This window comes from Leguminivora glycinivorella, chromosome 9 (genome assembly GCF_023078275.1).
Source record: "Leguminivora glycinivorella isolate SPB_JAAS2020 chromosome 9, LegGlyc_1.1, whole genome shotgun sequence".
Lineage (NCBI taxonomy): Eukaryota > Metazoa > Arthropoda > Insecta > Lepidoptera > Tortricidae > Leguminivora > Leguminivora glycinivorella.
In genome coordinates this window covers 1341479-1361174 of record NC_062979.1, presented here as the reverse complement: position 1 = coordinate 1361174, position 19696 = coordinate 1341479, and the positions used below count along the sequence as shown (strand labels likewise).

At 39.9% G+C, this 19696-nt stretch overlaps 1 protein-coding gene across 1 annotated transcript in view; it reads right to left on the bottom strand.

The window, feature by feature from the left end:
* LOC125229794 (liprin-alpha-1-like) overlaps window positions 1–19696 on the bottom strand; it is a 237325-nt gene that overhangs the window by 24050 nt on the left and 193579 nt on the right. The window contains 15 exon segments of the mRNA XM_048134736.1: window positions 379–489; window positions 1626–1784; window positions 2249–2332; window positions 2879–3001; window positions 3434–3590; window positions 4590–4759; window positions 6360–6494; window positions 7252–7371; window positions 7850–7887; window positions 7890–8016; window positions 9840–9902; window positions 11320–11421; window positions 11585–11659; window positions 12219–12383; window positions 17201–17302. Coding sequence (XP_047990693.1) covers window positions 379–489; window positions 1626–1784; window positions 2249–2332; window positions 2879–3001; window positions 3434–3590; window positions 4590–4759; window positions 6360–6494; window positions 7252–7371; window positions 7850–7887; window positions 7890–8016; window positions 9840–9902; window positions 11320–11421; window positions 11585–11659; window positions 12219–12383; window positions 17201–17302 — 1731 coding nt within the window.

Below are 19696 nucleotides of genomic sequence, written 5' to 3'. Positions count from 1 at the left end.
ATTTGATGAATGATTACAAGTTATATTAACTGGTACAGAAACACAGAAATATACATCACGAATGATTTTTCGACACATAAGATAGGGTAACAATTTCATAAGATAGGGTAATACACAATATGTAAATGTTACTATAATTATGACAAAATTGGACGAGCTTTGTCAATTTATCATTATTATTCATTATTATCAAAGCAAGGATCAACACAACCGGTTTTTACTATTATTTGAAAATACCCTTTATATATTTATTTTTATTCCTCTATTAAGATTGTTTTACATAAACAATTTCATTAAACTTTGATTACCCTACACACAAAACCGGTTACTTTATACAACATAACCGGTTACATTACACAGCGTAACCGGTTCACTTACCGTGTGGTACTTGTGTATGGGCGCGAGGTGCGGGCGCGAGGGGGACGCGGCGAGGGGCGGCGAGTCCCCGCGCCGCGACACCACGTTCATGTGCTCGTAGCTGCCCACCTGCTAACAACCACCAATGTTACTTGACTAGTACTACATTTAAACGACTCTTCTTCGAAATCTTGACGACCGGTCTGACCTAGCGCGTGGTGACCCTGCCTGCTACGCCGCGGTCCCGGGTTCGAATCCGGGTAAGGGCATTTATTTGTGTGATGAGCACAGATATTTGCTCCTGAGATGTTTTCTATGTATTTGTAAGTATTTGTATGTTATATATATCTTTGTCTAAGTATCTGCAACACAAGCCTTCTTGAGCTTACCGTGGGACTCAGTCAATCTGTGTAAGAATGTCCTATAAAAAATATTTAACCGTATTCTAATTCTAACTAGGTACATTACCATTCTTCTAAAAACATTATCAACTCAATCGAATCATGAATTGCGAAGCATCCTGTTGACGTAACTGGTGGCTGAAGGGCGTTATCTCCGCACAACTTAAGGCACTGGTCCCACCAAAAGCGACTAAGCGATGTGCTATCAGCAATAGAAACGAACAATAAATAGTCGCCACTAGTCGCTCCGGTGTAAATATGAAACTCGATGGTAACGGAAGCGAGCGATGAACTATAAATAGCTCGCTCTTTATTTTACACGGGAATGACTATCTTTTGTTCGTTTCTATTGCAGATAGCTCATCAGTACTCGCTTTTGGTGGGATCAGTGACTTAAAGTAATAAGTTCCTTTTATTACCATTTAGCATAAGGACTCTGTAAATACTGACCCGGGACTCCAGCTCCTCGGCCCGGGCCTCGGTGCCCTGTTTCTCCTCCTGTATGAGCCGGATCTCTGTATTTATTGCGTCGAGCTGCTCTTGAAGCATCAGCGCTAAAGCTGCAGCGTCTGTGTGCCACCTTTAGCTCTCCGTCTGACTCCAATAAGTATGTGCTACCTACAATTTTGTTCCTCTTTTCTTTTGTGACGACACGGCAGCGTCAGGGACAGCATCCGGAGCGGTGCAGCGCGACGCGCGACGGGCAAACTACTCCGGCTATACCTCACACCGCGCGCCTATATAAGCGAGAGGAGCGCAGACCGATGGGCAGTCGATCTTCAAAGCCCAAGAGAACAACAGCTGCTTAGCCACCTCCCACCAGGCGGGTACTTGGTTGCAAAGGTTAAGGACTCTATAAATACTGACCCGGGACTCCAGCTCCTCGGCCCGGGCCTCGGTGCTCTGTTTCTCCTCCTGTATGAGCCGGATCTCTGTATTTATTGCGTCGAGCTGCTCTTGCAGCATTAGCGCGAGAGCTGCCGCGTCCGTGTGTCCGCCTTCGACGCCTCCGTCGGATTCGTCGTTCTGAGAAAAAATATACTTAAGATGAGGTTAAGAGTTATAACACAGGCGAGATGGGGTACTTTATTTGCCATTTAGGCGCAAATTACGTCATTATGTCAATAGATAATCATACCCTTTACTTGAAAACGTCACATATCTCCAGAAATCAATGGTGTTATTCATATAGGTACGTCTATCCAATCTGACAAGTTAATAATCATTTTTTTATGTCATATCGTAAGAGGTAAGATATATCGCTCATATTGTTTTAAGATTAGTTTTTTTACTAGGTAGTTACGTAATATATCTTTTCCTTAAGCATGTGGTGTTTACCTGTAAGTGGTTTATTACACTTCATTTTTTATTTTATTTGGTGTAAATAACTATTGGTAAACCGATAAAAAAAATACATCGGATGCAAACATAGGTTTTAAATTTCCATGTATAACGTGATACTAGTGCTTAGATTTAATAGTTTTGCTTACTTCCGCGTCGCTGGAAACATCGAAGCCCTGTTGTACGTTGGCTAATACGTGAGCTTGCTGTAGCTTCTCCCATGACCCGTCCAACTGTAAATACAAGAAGACACATTATTCATAACTTCATAATTATACACGCGAAATTCATGATTTACTTTAAAATTCAATGTATGTACATATATTCATAACATAAGCATGTATTTTTTTTTATATTGTGTTTCTGATTGAAATAACCGAAAAGTCTTCTGGACAAATACACAAACAAATATACATTATGTATCTGGACGAAGAGCAAAACATTAAAACCCGTTTATATTCAGGTCACACTGAGTACATTTTTCTATGGGACCAAGACGCGAAAAAAAATTCAAGCTCCCATTGAAATATTCAACGTCACAAAACGTGAATTCTTTTTCTTGGAATTTCGCGGTTGGTTATTCCATAGTAAAACTAGCTCCTTATGAGCTAAACGTTAACAAGTTTAAGTGTTTGCTTCTTGTTCAAGTATGTATTTGTATAATTTAAATCACTAAATAGTAAACCGGTTACTTTATATAACAAAACCGGTTACGTGCCTTTATCAGCATGAACGCCACCTATATTTAGATGCTATAGGATCATTGATTGCAGCTATACCTTAGTTTGGAACAGAGCTTGAGGCGGCGGTTGTGGCGGCGCGCCCGGCGAGAGCGACCTCGTGAGCGCGTCCGTTTGCTGGATGTTAAACGCTATCTCTTGCTGTAGCATTTGCCGTTTCAGCTGTAAACAAAAATATAATCATTTTAAAGCTTTTTGCCCGCGGCTTCGCTCGCGTTAGAAAGAGACAAAAAGTAGCCTATGTCACTCTCCGTCCCTTCAACTATCTCCACATAAAAAATCACGTCAATTCGTCGCTCCGTTTTGTCGTGAACGACGGACAAACAAACAGACACACACACTTTCCCATTTATAATATTAGTATGGATTTCCGGCTAACTGAAACTATGATAGTTTGTAAACATCTGCTTGGTACATAATTAACTTAGTTTCTGTTTTCGATTGTAATTTAATGTACATGTTTCTAATGGGGTGGCAACGCGCATGTGACACTCTTTGAGTTGCAGGCGTCCATAGGTTACGGTGACCGCTTTCCATCAGGCGGACCGTATACTTGTTTGCCACCGACGTAGTATATATAAAAAAATGCATTACCTGTTCAGTCTCCATGCGCCACTTGGCGAGCTCTTTGAGGATATCCTGCTTCTCGGCGACTAGTTCCTCGGCGTACTTCCTCGTCTTCTCCAACTCCTGGGTCAGTCCATTCTTCTCGTCTAGCGCGTGCATCCGCTCTTTGAGGTGAACTTGTAACCTGCAGAGATTTTCGTCGAAATAGTTATTGACGATAGTCGCGTATGAAATTTTATAGTGTATTAGAATTTTTGACCCAGGGAAAATAGCTGAATACTGCACTAGTACGAATAGATGCGAATTTCCTATTTTTCATTAATACCATTGTCGACGACGCACCTTTTTGGAAGAATTTACTTTTTTATATATTTGAATTTTATTGTTTTTATACCTATGTTCTTTTTTACTTTTGACTTTTGATTTTATATTCATTCTGCTTCTGATTTTCTGTGAATAAACTACCTAAATTAAACCAGCGCCTTTTATATCATTATCAACCATTATTGTCGACTGCTTTTAACTTTAAAGAGTTAGAGATTAGTGAGATTTACATCGAGTCAAAAGAAGTGCGAGGAATAAGGTTGTATTGTTTTATTTAAGTACTAATGGCGGCCTTCGGTTCCATCAAAGATAACAAAGTATTATAAGAAAGGATAAAAACTATATGAAGAAGGGGTAAATTTAAGTTCCCTTGTTAATAAAAAGGGTCCAATTCCCGAAAAGGTGACGAACCACTGCTTTGAAAAGAACTACCCAAATACCAGCTTAGTCAGATTGGTTGAAGGAATTAAACATTTCTCGAAAATATGTCGCAATTGAGAATCGCTAGCAGTTTTGATAAATAAATGGTTTACCTGGGCCATTTTTTTCAAAGATGTCCACCTCACTTGTTTGTTGTGGGTATTTTTTACGCGATTCATACTCCGAATTGCGAGGTCTTTCGATACTGATAGGAGAAAAAAAATGTCCCAAGATTTCTACACATTTTTCAAACCTACCATTCCGTTGCCGCCATACAAAATGTATGACAAAATGGTAAGGGAATGAGAAAAAAACCTTGGGACACTTTTTTTCTCCTATTAGGACTGAAAGAGCTCGCGATTCTGAGTAGAAAGCTCATAAAAATTTTCAAATCCAAAAAAAGTAGGGTGGACAACTTTGAAAGAAATGGCCCACCCACCTATCATTAGACTCGGAAAGCAGTTTATCGACCGTGGCACTGAGCCGCGTGTTGTGCTCCTCGTTCATCCGCAACCGTTGGTTCAGCCTCATCAGCTCAGCGTTTTTCTCCTCGACGCTAGCCTCCAACCGCTGGATGCGGTCCTCGGCTGATCCGTGCCGCTCTTGAGCCTGCAGAATTGAATAATAGAGAAAAAGGTTCACGATTAATGGAGTTTACAACGCCTTTCAATCAAAATCTGCCACAGTTTTGAATGTGGACGTTTTCCAGAAAAAAATGGAACGACTAAACCGAACCATAAATGAAAGATTTCCATAAACTTTTTACAGTTAAATATAGCGATATAAAAATTATCAATTGTGAACGAGTAACAGCCGTTTCAAGTTGGGAAGAAGTTAGAAAATCACAGGAAACTAATGAAAGGGAATATTACTAGAGAAATGACGGTGAGAAGCGAAGCATGATTGGTGCCTCAGTATAGAAAAACCTCTTTTGTTTTAAAATCTAAAATAACTAACACATTAACATAGCAGAATCTAAAACACTGCTAGAAATCGTATCTATTTTGAATCTAGGTTTCTACAAACTCCACCACACGTTTAATTTAAGGAAATAACACGAAATGAAAGCAAATCTACGTATTCTTCGATACAATGAACGTTCATTTGAAGTTATTTCCGTTTGAATAAACGTGTGTTCTTTGTTTCATGCTTACCTCCCGCTAGACTAAACTATCACAAGACGTTGCAAGCGCTTTTTTTTAAATTAAGTATCATTTCTTAAAGAATAAGTTGAAAAACTAAAACCACCTAACAAAACTCCAAATGTCTGTTCCCTATGAAGGCAAACCTAGCTGAGTCACTCATCTAACATAGAGTGGAGAGTTAGATGTGGGAAATACGACAGTTCTGAGATCATTTCCCACACTGTTGTTTCTCCAAGAACGTTTTACGTTATTTTTTTAAATTTTCTGTTGAATTTTGTGTTGTTTGACAGATTAATGGACATAAAAATATGAATCAAATAAAATGTATGGTCTTCCAATACATTTTTTAAGATTTTGGCGCCAGCATTACCTACATAGACTAACTAATAATTTTTAAGATAAGCTAACCAATCCTAGCGACTGCGCCAGTGCAATACACTCCAAACTGTATTTATTTTAGCTAGTAGTCGTTTTTATAACTTTAAATAAGAGCTAAATCTAGACATGTATGATATTATTTAAGACAGCTTTGGGTTGTTCGTGAAATGGTATCTAAGACTCTTTATTTAGTGGAATGATATCAGTTAATGAGTTGAGACCGATGCGCCAATACAGTTAAATCAGAATATATAATAGTACAAGTGAGCTCACTCCTTTGATGTTCACAAAACATTCTAAATTCTTCATTAACAAACAGACCGCACGCGTGCAGACGACATTGAATTCTATTGCGCCGCGCTGTCGCCACTGAATGAACCGCGAACTCGCGGCCGCCGGCATGTACTTGTAGCGCGGCGAAAGGATAGCCGCCCTGGTTAAATCCAAACTGTGTTTTTGCTAGTAAATAGGAGCTAGTAGCATCTATAGCGTCTAAAGCTAGACATGTATGATAAATGCCCGTGCCTTCATTATTTAGTAGAAAATGCCATCAGTTTATGAGTTGAGGCCTATCTCATCCTACCGACTGCGCCAGTACAGTAAATTCCAAATTGTGTTTAAATAGGAGCTAATAGCATCTATAGCGTCTAAAGCTAGACATGTATGATAAATGCCTGTGCCCTCACAATGCCAACCTGGCTGAGCGCCTCCATGCGCGCCTTCAGTTGCTCCTCCATCTCGGGCAGCGAGGACATCTGAGCGAGCTTCTGCGATGACAGTTCCAGCTTCTCCTCGATGGCCGCGATCTTTTCCTCTTGCAGCTGGACATATTTACAGTGATGGTGATGAGCTTGAGAGCGTTATGTAGATAAGTACAGTTTGATAACAATTTCAATAAGATCATGTCAAAGATACATAAAAAAGTGATTGAAAATTTCATTAAAACCAATATGACCATGACACATTATTTTAGTTGGTTTAGTCAGCGTTTTGGACATTTCGTGTTTAGATTTTGGTGCTTTATGCAAAATCACTTTAATGCCCAAATGAAAACTACAAAATATGTATCATGACGATAAATTTTATGATTCATATTTTCTGCACTTATCCCATATTTTTTATTATGACCATGCAATGGTACTAATCATGGCTAGGTTAGTAGAAAGGACAGTAGTTTCTAGTTATGATATTCAAAAAGTACGCTTCTTATACTTAACAAGTATTTATCAATTTTATTTCGACTCTAAAAAATGTTTCTTTTGTTACTAGACTCGGACCAGGCTTTATGTGCAGTCTGTGCACAGAGTTTGAAGTGATTTGTTAAAAAAACACCATAATTATCATATTTGAATCATATGTCGACGTCTAGTCGATCGCCACACGTTGTTTTTGTATATTCTATCAAGACATCTTTGTGGCTAACAAAAAGGACTTTTTGCTGAAATCGGACACAATATAGCGGACGTTATAAGTACGTCTATCGTACGAGCAAGTACGCGTACTTAAAGATTTCAAACCGGTTGGATCGTCAAACGTTTATACGCGGCGGTTTTAAAATACAGTGACTCGAGTGGTTACCTTGAGTTGGGCCTGCTTGTGCTGCAGTTCCTGCTCGAGTTTCTCGTTGAGGTCGTGCAGGGACGTGGACTCGCGCTGCGCGTTCAGGTACCGCTTCTCCAGGGTCGCTATCCGCTCCTCCTGCGTCGAACACTGCTCTATTAATCACGTGTAACTTTTATGGTGTCCGAAATTTTAACTACGACTGATACGGGTGGTACACAGGATGATCTTTATTGCGTGAAGGTGGTGTGGCCAGCAGAATGGAATTCAAGGTCACTGTCTAAGGACCTTATTGAGTTACAACTCAAGCTGCGGTCCGACCAGTGGGATTTGAGGAGCCTCGAAGACTTTGGTGTTGGTTAAATTGGATAAGAACAGGCCTCGGTAACTGCGCATCGTTGTGGGGTGGCGCGAGTCACCGGAACACAAATGTGGCGACCTGGATCAGACAGTACACCGCATTGTCTTTAGAGTGTCCCATCACCAAATTTAGCGGAAAATTAGCAGATCTTAAGACCCTGTCGACGACTGCAATCGAATATCTGAAGTGTGACATTTTAAACATTTAAAAGTAGAGAAACTATATATGCCATACGATAAATAAATAAATGATCACCTGGTCTTCCTTCTGCGCGCCGTTTTCCCGCAGATCCGCTGTAGCTTGACGCACTCCTCCTGCTTCTTGGCTAGCTCCTTCTCTCCCTTGGTCAGCCGCTCCTCGAGCTCGCTCACTTTGTTGTTCAGCTCCGCAACCCGCCGCTGCCAGGAGCTTAGCTCTGCCGACTGTATGAATAGTAAGTTAAATACATTCAAAATATGTCTACAAATATTTTGCGTGATGGCTGTTGAAACATTGAATTTCCATAGGGACGGTAAAAGCGCCTCGGCCACGAAAAAGGCGGACTTTGGGTCAAATTCACTGGAAGCTATGCTTCTGGCGACAAGCATCAATAGCCGGGTCCGCACTGACCGAGCAGCCTCCCGAGGCAATCCTTCGCGCGCAAAACGTCCGGGTCATGCCGCGCACGTTTGCCTCGCCCGAGTAAATTTGCTCCGCAAAATGGCGGCCATCGGTCACCACATATTTATTCCCGTGGCACGTAGTAAGTACGTCGTTTTCGCATTTTCTTTTGAAGAATTAAAAAAGAAAAGTACCTACATCATTTACAATTCACGGCAATAAATATGTAGTCTCGTGCAGAATTATTTTGAACAGCTGACTGAGGGCTGCTCTTGCCGAGTAAATTGTTGCGAGTAAAACGTGAGCGCAAGAGCACGGACGTTTTGTTCGCGAGGCTTCTCGGGCACTACGGACCGGGAGAACAAGTATTTTTATTTCCAAATTATGTGTAATTGAATGCCCATAATATTATCAGATTAGGGTTAGACGCTGCAAGCATCAAGGTCAAGTGGAGTTGCTCTTTTCGGAAGCTTTTTCGCAATCAAAATTCAAACAGATCCTTCAGATGGTAAGCAGTTGTTAGTGAAATAATAGTTTCTTAACACTAATAATTAGTTGTTGATTCGTTACCGACTCTACAATCTACATGTTAATGAATGTGTGTTAGACATAATGTATGTTAGTGTGCGCTAATGTACAATGACACATACGATACATGCATGACAGACTTACAAGCACGTTATATTTTGATGGTATATATTTATAGACCCGATAAAAAAACATTAAATACAGATACAGCTTAAACAATTTTGCAAAGTTTCGTTCTTTATATGTAAGGTAAAGCGGGCCTAATCTCGACTGGGGCGCAATTGTAACTGATCCATTTTTTCCATTATTACCAGAGATCGGACGGATTTGCGACGTTCTTAGTGACATCATTTTAATGACTTTGAGATGACGCACAAAAATCCGATCTCTGATTATTACACTATGCTGTTGATCTTTACATGTATCCGCTGAACACGCCTACCATATATAACCGGTGGACACTCTATTTAATAATGCAAACATTGTAAAATATAGAAAAAATGGACCAGATGGCCTCCAGTCGAGATTTGCCCCACTGTACTTATATTTTTGATTATTACAAAAATGCGCATATTTGCACCTTTTACTTTTAACAGGCTTACTTACAAAAGCATAAACAGTTTATTGCATGTTAAGCTTTTACAGCAATGCTTAGGCGGTAACCACGAGAGATCTATCAATGTATTTATATATCAATATAATGCTTTTTCTTACAGTAAGATTGTGCGAAAAGCAAGTACAACGTCAGTCCGTATGAACTAGCACAATCGAAGCACAATGAAACTTTCTGTTAATACCCCCAAAGTTTTTTTTAATATAAAACGTCGGTGGCAAACAAGCATACGGTCCGCCTGATGGAAAGCGGTCACCGTCACCTATAGTAGCCTGCAACTCAAGAAGTGTCACGTGCGCGTTGCCAACCCATTAGAACCTTGTACACTCCTTTTTGCAGTGTGAGATTCATTCAAAATTAGAATTGGATACATGATTTTACTAGATATCTGAATATCTACTGATGGTTAATGACCAGTATGGCATGACAATGAAGCGTGCAAGCAGGCTGGGCAGTAACGCCCGTATTACGCCACCAACGGCCTGGAAGGCTGACGTTTCTGACCTGCTTGGCGATCGTGTTTTGCAGCTCGCTCGTTATCCTGTCCTCTCCGTTTATGCTACCCTCCTGACCCAAACAAACACAGTTCAAATACAATGTCTTTACTAAAATATTAACTCTTGCCACCGCAAACAAATGTAGCTTTAAGAATTCATATTCAATCGCACAACGGTAAGCCAGTAATGACAATTTTTCATACACTTCTAACAATACGTTTTAGTTTTAGCAATTTTCATTTGAATTGCAGTGGAAAGACTCATTTTAGTTAAGACTCATACATGCCAACTATAACGGGATAGGGGTAAAAAAATCACACTATACACAGAACGCGTAGTTTTACTACATTTCACTCCATTAAATCGAGTATATTTGTTAAGAATCACTAAACTACACATTACATATTTAACTAATTTTTAAACTATCCTGCTATTAAAGTTACTTCAATACTTTCAATAAATAATCATGACTCCTTCTTCGTCTATTCTGATTTGAATATTATTTGGTGTTAAAACAATATGTTATCTTTGTCATAATTTTAAAAGGAAAATGTAGTAAAACTAAGCAGAAATCCTAGAAAATATTGCACAACCACCATTCAAAGCGACTAGAAATAGAACAATCCATTATTTTCTAACATAGTAGAAGTGTACAGAAAATTATTAGTAATTGTGATCGTTTTGTTTGTGTACCTCAACCACGGGATAGTGTGTGTACAATGTACTTAAATTATAGTTAAAATAAAAGAAGTAATAGTTTACTCAACAGCAAGGAATTCTAGAAACTGTCAATAACAGAATCGTTAGGTTTAATGTTTATCTTATCCAAGTATTATCCCAAAACAGTAGTAAATCAAGTAGAAAATACTGTATTAAACACCATTCCCTGAAATAATTTATTCGGTGTAAAACTTTATGACTGTTTTGACTTCGGGCGTCTGTCCTATAAAATATTAAACGATGCTGCTTGTCGGCTAAGTTGGACCAAAAAGTTGGGCATGACCTGACAGACTCCCCAACGCAAAATAGCACCATTGGAACTTTCAAAATTTTATCTAGATTTGGTATTATTGCAATCACCTAGGACTAGTTTTTATTACCTCAAGTTAAATAAATACAGGCGAGACGAATCGAATATCATCAATATTGTATCAAGATGTAGTTTTACAATTGGAATGTGTAACCCTATATTATCTCTCAAGCAGGGGTACACAAACTATTGAGAAAGATAGTTAAACGCAGCAGCAGTAATTGCCTGTCTGTAATGCAGATTGCGTTATAGCTTGTTTCGTCACTCATTCTATTTGTGTCAAAATCTTTTTTTGTCCTGGATTTCAGCTCTTTAAATCAAATATCATAAACAAAATCTGAGATAGGGGCAAGATAAATATAATGGTGAGTTGCCTATTGGACTCCCAAAGTATGTTTTACCGACCATTGCTCTAAGGTCAGACATCATGGTGTGTTTGTGTCTGTAAAGGACTGACCTTAGTTTGTAGTTGCTCGCCGTTCTGTTCTGGCGAGCCGGTGCTCACGGCGCCGTTTTCTTTCGGCCGCTCCGAGTCTGAACCCGATTTGTACTGTTGCAGCTGGAACATTTAATAATGCAGGTGAATTACAAGCTTTTAATAAACTAAGATATATAGATGTGTATGCATTTATGTTTGTATTTGAATATTATTAGTCTCTTTAGTATTGTGCGATATATGTTTCTCTCTTTGATTTTGCTGGCGTCTCGGTCTCGGTACTTACTTCTTCTTTGGTTAACGCTAGTTCTTCTTCTAATGCTGTGTTCCTTTCTAACGCTACTCGTAACCGTTCCCGGACCTGAAATAGAAGGTTACGATCAATTTAGTATTTATTTATTCAGTACTAAATAAAGTTTGAGGTGTTTACTGTACATACATCAAGCTAATTCTTGATAAAATGCCAAACGCTTGCTGGCTGGTTAGTGAGAAGACGTATTTTAGTATCGATCTATATGGTAGTTGTAATTATTGATCTTACCCAACTACGCCTTATACAGTTTGAAGATCTTACTTTTTTGAGTCCAACGTCTAAGACCTAAGTCAAGAGATTCCTCCTTAACTTATAGCTATAACGCCGGGGCTTGACCCGTGGATGATATGAGTAATTCGGCCAGACATTATTTACTAAATCAACTACTAACTACTAACACATCGTAACGGCCCGGCCACGACATTGGTCTAAGCGCGACAGCGGTGAGCGGCAGCCATATGAGCGAATGAAAAGTCCCATCGCTGTGTCTCGCTCCAATGTATGGCCGCCGCTCACCGCTGTCGCGCTTAGACCGATGTCGTGGCTGAGCCGTAAGCGCGATGTAGGAATCGCGCCTGGCGGTACAGCGCCATCTAGCGAGCTTTACCTTCTCGTCCAACGCCTTGTGGTGCTCGAAGAGGCTCTTGAGCGCCTTGAGGACCTCGACCTCGGAGGACACGCCCGACTGCGCCGCCGCCTGCCGCTTCACCACGGTCATGCGCAGCGACCGCTCGTGCCGCGACACTAGGCATTCTAGGTGCTCGAGTAGTAGCTGGAACAGAATTGGGAGAATTAGAAAATGTTTTAGAATATTGTATAAAACCGTCTAGAACAACCCCAATCGTCGCTTGCCTTTGTGTTTTTGCCATTGTGTTTGTGTTCTTTGTTTTTGCCTTTAGTGTCCGTGTTGCCTGTGGATTTTATGGGTGTGAGGTTATGCCCTTTAGTCTGTGTTTTGCCTAGTGTAGCAGTAGTTGGCGTGGTAAGTGTAGTAATTTAGTTAACATTTTGCGTTTAAAACTGTTCCGCATGGGAGCACTGTCTACCTGCAGACCAAATGTGGCATGTTTTATAAGCACTAGAAAACTGAAAAACATCAAGAAGGTAACAAGACGTAAACGTAGTAGTAGATTATACAAAGAGGGCATAAAGAAAACCATTTTTGATGGTAAAAACTTACACCCTGTCTGTTTAGAACTTACGACAGCAGTTCTCAAAAAGTTTTTACAAAAATTAAGGTAAAAGTTAAATCATTTGTTTTTATTCCTATTTTATTACCAAGATTTATATGATGAATTGAATTTTTTGTAAGTTTTATTTCGTCATTAATGTTCTCTAGTCTCTATATTTTCTTAATTATAACAATTATCCTGTATATATCTTGTCAAAGTCGACTACTATTAAATGTTGGTAACAAAATAGGATCAATTAAAATTTGCTGACGTGGCTATGTACAAAGTTTTTGGGAACTGCTCACGAAGTAACTACCGGTACCATTTGCACACCTCAATTTTTATTATCTGTACTCGTAAGTCTCATTCCAAATGCGAGCTTTTTTAGAAAAGGTAATTCAACTCGGAGATTCAGAGATGACTTACATCAGATAAGCCAACATCAATCTTCGGAAAAGGGCGGAATCATCAATAAAGCGAATACAATCGAATACATTTGAACTGATACATAAACGATGGGTTGCTTCAGTCAAATACTTCCAATCCATCTTTTAAAGGTGCTTTGAGGTGATTCTGTAATCGTGTGCCTATTCTTGGAATTTAACTAGAATAATTTCAAATCAATGGCATTCTAAACGTGAGTTCTTGAATACATGACTGTTGACTGTAATAAGTAATAACGGGGTGCTCAAGCGAGTTTATTAGTATATGTATGGTAATTAATTAATATCAATACCTTTAGCTTTAACTATTATTCAATGTAATAAACTAATATAGTATTTTATGCAACCCGGCGTTTAAATAAGGTCAAAAAAGACGAGTGGCGTAGGTGAGTATTTTTTGACTAAGATAAATACCATACCATTTTTCTACGACCATGCACTTAGTTTTTAATAGTTTTCTAGAATAACTTTCGTGAATTTCACACTGTTTCCTGTATTTTGACGCAAAGGTTTGCACTGCCCGCGCTCGAGCCAGCTGCCCAAAGCCACCCGCCCGCCAGCTTTCCACGCACGCGCGCAGTAGCTTTATAACAATGCGTTGCTATGGTTACAGAGCCAAACAATGGGTTTTCAATGTTTTCGTTACAGCGCGCGTGCGCGGGAAGCCGGCGGTGGCTGGCTTTGGAGAATACTTTTATGCAGGGTTTTAAAGATCTATGCACGACCTTTTAAATTACGAATAACAGCTCGGGACGGGAGTAGTAAAAAAAAATAATATCTCAAAACGTAAATCTTTATCCCAAGTGAGGGGGAGGTAGAGCAGGCGTTTAGTTACCACAATGAGGAAAGAAAGACACAAACATACCTACGCAGTTTTATACTCCTATGATCTGCCTAGTTGCCTACGCCATTTGGGAGTATAGGCGTGAGTTTATTTTATGTAACATTAGCTAAGCATTTAACCCGTCATCTGTTTCTGTCAAAAAATTGTCATAAAATAATTAGCTTTGATAAAGAAAATTAAAGTCCAAAGCCTTATGTTATGATCCTAATCAATTTAAACACAGACAAAGGGTTAAGCACTCGTATAACTTGGCTTTTTTTTAAATTAAGTGGGGAAATGCATTACGCATACCTCCCCGGCGCGGGGACGGGCCGGTACGGTTATGTGGGACTCCTGCCGCGGGCTAATGAGGCCCCAGGTATACCCCACTAAAACCCCACTAAGTTCCACCTTTGTGCGGTAGCGGTGGCCTGCAGGAACGCTTACGCTTCACTACTGCAGCACCACCAGCACCGGTCCGCATCACGGATCTCCGCCTCCGGAGGCACCTGTTTGCCTCGCCCTTTTCAGGGCCATTATTACGGCCGCCACATCGGGACCTCAGATTGTACGGATGGCAGGCGTCCCCGTACCTGCCATCCTGAGGTCATGGGCGCCAGAAGAGTTCCGGCGCCCAGCGGTGGAAATGGTCTTTGGTTCCACCGCTAACCACGTCGGCCGCAAAGGATAGGGAGAACGGCGCACCGTAATATCGGCACTCCTCTTCCCTTGCGGCCCCACCAATGCCGCTACAGCGGAGCGGCCCCGCCAAGGTCGCAGGGGGTAGGGAGAGTGGCGCACCGTTATACCATCACGCCTCTCCCCTGCGATCCCACCTCGGCTACCGTGGGAGGGCACAGAGCGGCATCCCATACTGCCGGATCTTCCCTCCCGCCCACTTAGAGCGACCACCTCGGGCCAGCCAGCTCCCCAAACCGGCCGGCCCTGGGTACCTCTTAGCTTCACCGTGGGTGACCAGTCCACGGTTACTAAGCCCCCCCCCTCCCCCCTCCCCCCACCAAGGCAAGGTGGGCACCCTAGGGGGCTCGTGTAACTTGCCTAAACTAACTTCAAAACATATAAGAATAGCCCCAAAACACCTGACTACATAATAAAACCGTAAATCTAAAACTCCTCGGTCTAGACTCGTGCTGAATAATGCACGATGAAAATCTTCAAGGGCTCAAGAAAGTGGCGAATCTATTTTGTAGACACCCCCGTCGACGAAATACGGGTTCACGTGACAAATAAGCGAGTTCGTCCGGGTTCTACAAAGGATGTTTTTGGGGTTCCGTGCCTAAATGTTAAAAACGAAATTCTTGTATTACCTACTTTCGTCATGTCCATCAGTCTGTACGTCTGTCATGTTACAGTTCATAAATAGTGCCCCTCCCTTCAATTCTTGTAGGTACCGGGCAGATATAAAAATCTGGATAATGGATATATAAAGCTTAGTAAAAAAAACAAGTTTTTCGTAGGTTTACTACATGTTTTTTCTATATTTTTTATTAACCCCCGACGCAAAAACGACGGGGTGTTATAAGTTTGAAGTGTCTGACTGTGTGTGTGTCTGTCTGTGGCATCGTATCGTAGCTCCCGAACGGATGAACCGATTTAGATTTAGTTTTTTTTGTTTGAAAGCTGAATTAGTCAGGAATGTTCTTAGCATGTATGGAATCGGTCCACTATGTTGACATTTTGAAAAACCCCGTTTTTCAAATTTTTTATTTTGTGGTTATATTAGCATGGACATATCCTAGGTATGTCATTTTATATGAAAAGTTTCATTACGCAGGTTTTACTCGTAAAATGAAAGCGAAACTTAGTTTTGTATGGTAAGGTGACATACCTACATACATCCAATATACTTTACTTTTTGTCACCATCATAAAATAATAGTCCGCGATCATTTAAGGCAACATTGCCTCGCATAATTCTACGTTTAGTCTACACCAACCCAAGTAGACTAAATTATTAACTATGTTAAAAGCTTTCAGATGTCACTCAAAAATAGAATATCAATAATACATAAATTTGCCATTTTTGGAGGTGTGATCATTAACTATCAGTTTGTCTCGCTTCATCTAAAGCCAATGCATACGGATCGAAGAGAGACAGGTATAAATTGCGGACAGTTTTGGACATAAATAATTCAGTCACTCAGCGATATCCGTAAACACTACTTTGTCGTTAATGTATTGAATTACATGTTTGTCTCTTTTTGAAGTTGAAGATGCGATTAAAATGATACTAGTTTCAAATTCATCTGTAATATTTGTTTAATTTTGCATAGACGGCCAAGCGAACGAACAAGCGCGAACAAGGCAATTCTCCAGTCGAAGAAAATCACCCAACATCTAAAAGTTGTTAAAAAGTCTTCAACCAGTATGTCCTGCTCGTCTTTCTTTATGAATGGAAACCGCCACATTGACAAATAAATCGGCTGAGAAACTGCGTGTTGCACAAAGAACCATGGAGGTCAATGCTCGGAATCACGCTCATGTACCGAAAAAGGAACGAGTGGATCAGGCAGGTCACAAAACTTAAAGACGTGGTGGAGGAAACTGGACACAGAAAGTGGAGATGGGCTGGGCAGCTGGGCACATTGCCAGGATGGACCATAGTTGCTGGGCGAGACGAACTATGGTGTGGAAGCCCGCTAATACCCGCGGTCGTGGCAAGCAGCCCCTTAGATGGAGAGATGACATCTGCCAACTAGCTGGCGATAACTGGATGTGGATGGACCGACAAGTGTGGAGGAATGGAGAGGAGGCTTATGTCCGAAGACGGGCGCTTTAAAGGCTGCTATAGATAGATAGAGATGGCTAAGAAATTCTTGTCACTAAAAATGGTGCGATTTAAGTAATAGATACAATACTCTTTATTGGCACACCTCAGCAAAAGATATAGAAAAAAGATACAGTCGAGACAAAACAAATGATTATAAATGAGGCAGACAACAGGCGATCTTATCACTAAAGAGCGATCTCTACCAGACAACCTTTGGGTAGCGTAAAAACACAATCAAAAAGTTATATAATATAAACCTTCGCCTCTACATTTTTCAAATTGACCGCCTTGTAGTGCCAAGATTTGGTTGACCTTCAGTTATTTTGGACACTTCTACAGATTTATAATTTTTCTGACTTACCCTTGTGTTGTTTCTCTCCGCCTTGAGCTCCGAGATCTCTTCCTCTCGCTCTAACAGCTGCTCTCTCGCTTGATTGAGCTCCTTCGTGAGAGTGGCAAACTCCTGCGGACAAACAAATACACTAATTAGTACTGCTAGATTAAAATGCCAATCATCATCAAATACAAGGATTTAATATAATAAACCACGAGAAACAGACACAGCTTGGGGAATTACAAAAATGGCGGCCGATGCTCTTCTGTCAAATCCGCTAGAGGTGCGACCATGACAATTTGCAATACTGATCGTAGGGCTGCGCACATCATCGGTTATCGGTACTTTTCACATTTAAGCCAGACTAATACACATACCTATGATATGATAAAATTAATCAAGTCAATAATTATTAATGACGGGACGCCAAAAAGAAGGCAGAATTTTAAAGAAATGCTTAACTTGATCCAATTCGCCCAGTGATCCGATTCGCCTCAGTCTACCCTACCTAGAATCTTTCGCATTCACTGCCGACAACGCGTATAATGAGTTTTTGACTATGACTTTTACGCAGAGCCTTAAACGCAAATGTAAAAAAAAAATCAACAAGCGCACCTAGCAATATCAATAAAATATATGGTTGGTTTTATTAATAAAGTATAAGTGCATTTTCACATTATCCGATCCGATATCGGATGTATGATCGATATAGATTAAATGCGCCATCTTTGATTTTTGTCTTTGACATCCTTCCTACATCCGATATCTGATCGGATAATGTGAAAACACACTTATTAGTCTAACGTCAACAATACCTTAAATAATGGTTGAAATCACAAAGCACTTTGTTCTAAAGTCCTTATACCTATGTTTTCTCTCCTAACAGAAATAGAATAGCTTTAAAGTAAACACATTACAAAAAAACTTTGAATGAATCGCTCAGAGCACTGTTATCCTCCATTACAGTTGTTTGAAACGAGAAAATACTGTACATCAATAAAAGAGGCAACCGGGCTATTGAGTTTTGAAAACATGATTGGAAACTACTATAAACAATTGAAAAGCGGGGATTTGAGGCTCCCGGGAAATCTGGGGAAAGAAAGAAAGGAATAACAGTCGCAGAAACCCAGGTTTTCTTCAAGTTTGAACCTTTAGGTCCTTAAATATTATGATTGACGAGGTGATTTTTAAGTGTACAGGCGGGTAAGATACGATGTTGTCGACTGAGGTATGTAGACGTATTTTATTTTATTGTGGAATTGATTGCGCTTTGAGGTGGTTTTAATAAATTATTGCGGCTTGTGCAACAGAAGGTTTTAAGGTAAGAAATGGATTTCACCAGAAATTCTCTACCACTCTTTTATAACCATAATTATTAGACCTATTACAGTGACAAGTAAGATAGGTTAATTTCTAAATTGTATCGCTTTAAAACCTTAAGTATTCTACGTAAACAAAAGAATATATTCACATCATGTGACATTTCTTTTTACCAGTCGTTGTATCATCAATCATCATCATCTGATACAAATTTTGAATAAGGAGCATTGGAGTTATTTCGAATCACAGAAATGCTAGAGTAATTTAGAAAGTGGAATCTTATAAACTTAAATAGATATCATACACGAAAGAAAAAACGACACGACGTTTTTCTTTCGTGTATGATATCTATTTAAGTTTATAATTTATATATAGTAGTGTGACTACTTGAAAAAAGAACAAATCGAAAAATATTCAATAAAATAATTTGATTTGTTCCCTAGTTGTATAAGTGGAATCTTGATAATGATGGAAAAAATTGTGATTTTTATGTAACTTTCGAAATTACCCCAATGCAGGGTGCATCCAGATATGAACTAACATTTTGCATTAGTAAATTAGTTTGCTAGACCATAATTAATTTTATGCAATAATATCAATGTAAACATCTGCCCAGCGATCATAGCATAGTTATTGGTGCAGATTACGCACATGCATTACATTCCGGTGCAGCTCAGCATTTCCCGTGTGACGTGACCCGTCCTAGCAGCGGCTAATCATTGAAAATTAATGAAATACATTACGTAATCACGAAGTAACTTGTATAAGTGCGTTTTCACATTATCCGATCCGATATCGGATGTCGCCTCAATATCTCAGGATTTCAATAGAATAAATGCAAGATGGCGCCTGTAATGTAACAGGCGCCATCTTGCATTTATTCTATTGAAATCCTTCCGACATCCGATATCGGATCGGATAATGTGAAAGCGGACTAAGTTCGTTTTCAGATTATCCGATCCGATATCGGATGTAGGAAGGATTTTAATAGCAAAAATTAAAGATGGCGAATTTAATGTATGAGATATCGGTCCTACAACCGATATTGGATCGGATAATGTGAAAACGCATTTACACTGATTTTAACTTTCACGCTTTTTACACATACTTAAAATTACAAACGGGGCTTAATGGCGTAAAACCATGTTATTAAACTAACCTCCGACGTATCCTATATACCTCGCAGGTACTATCAGCAGCAAA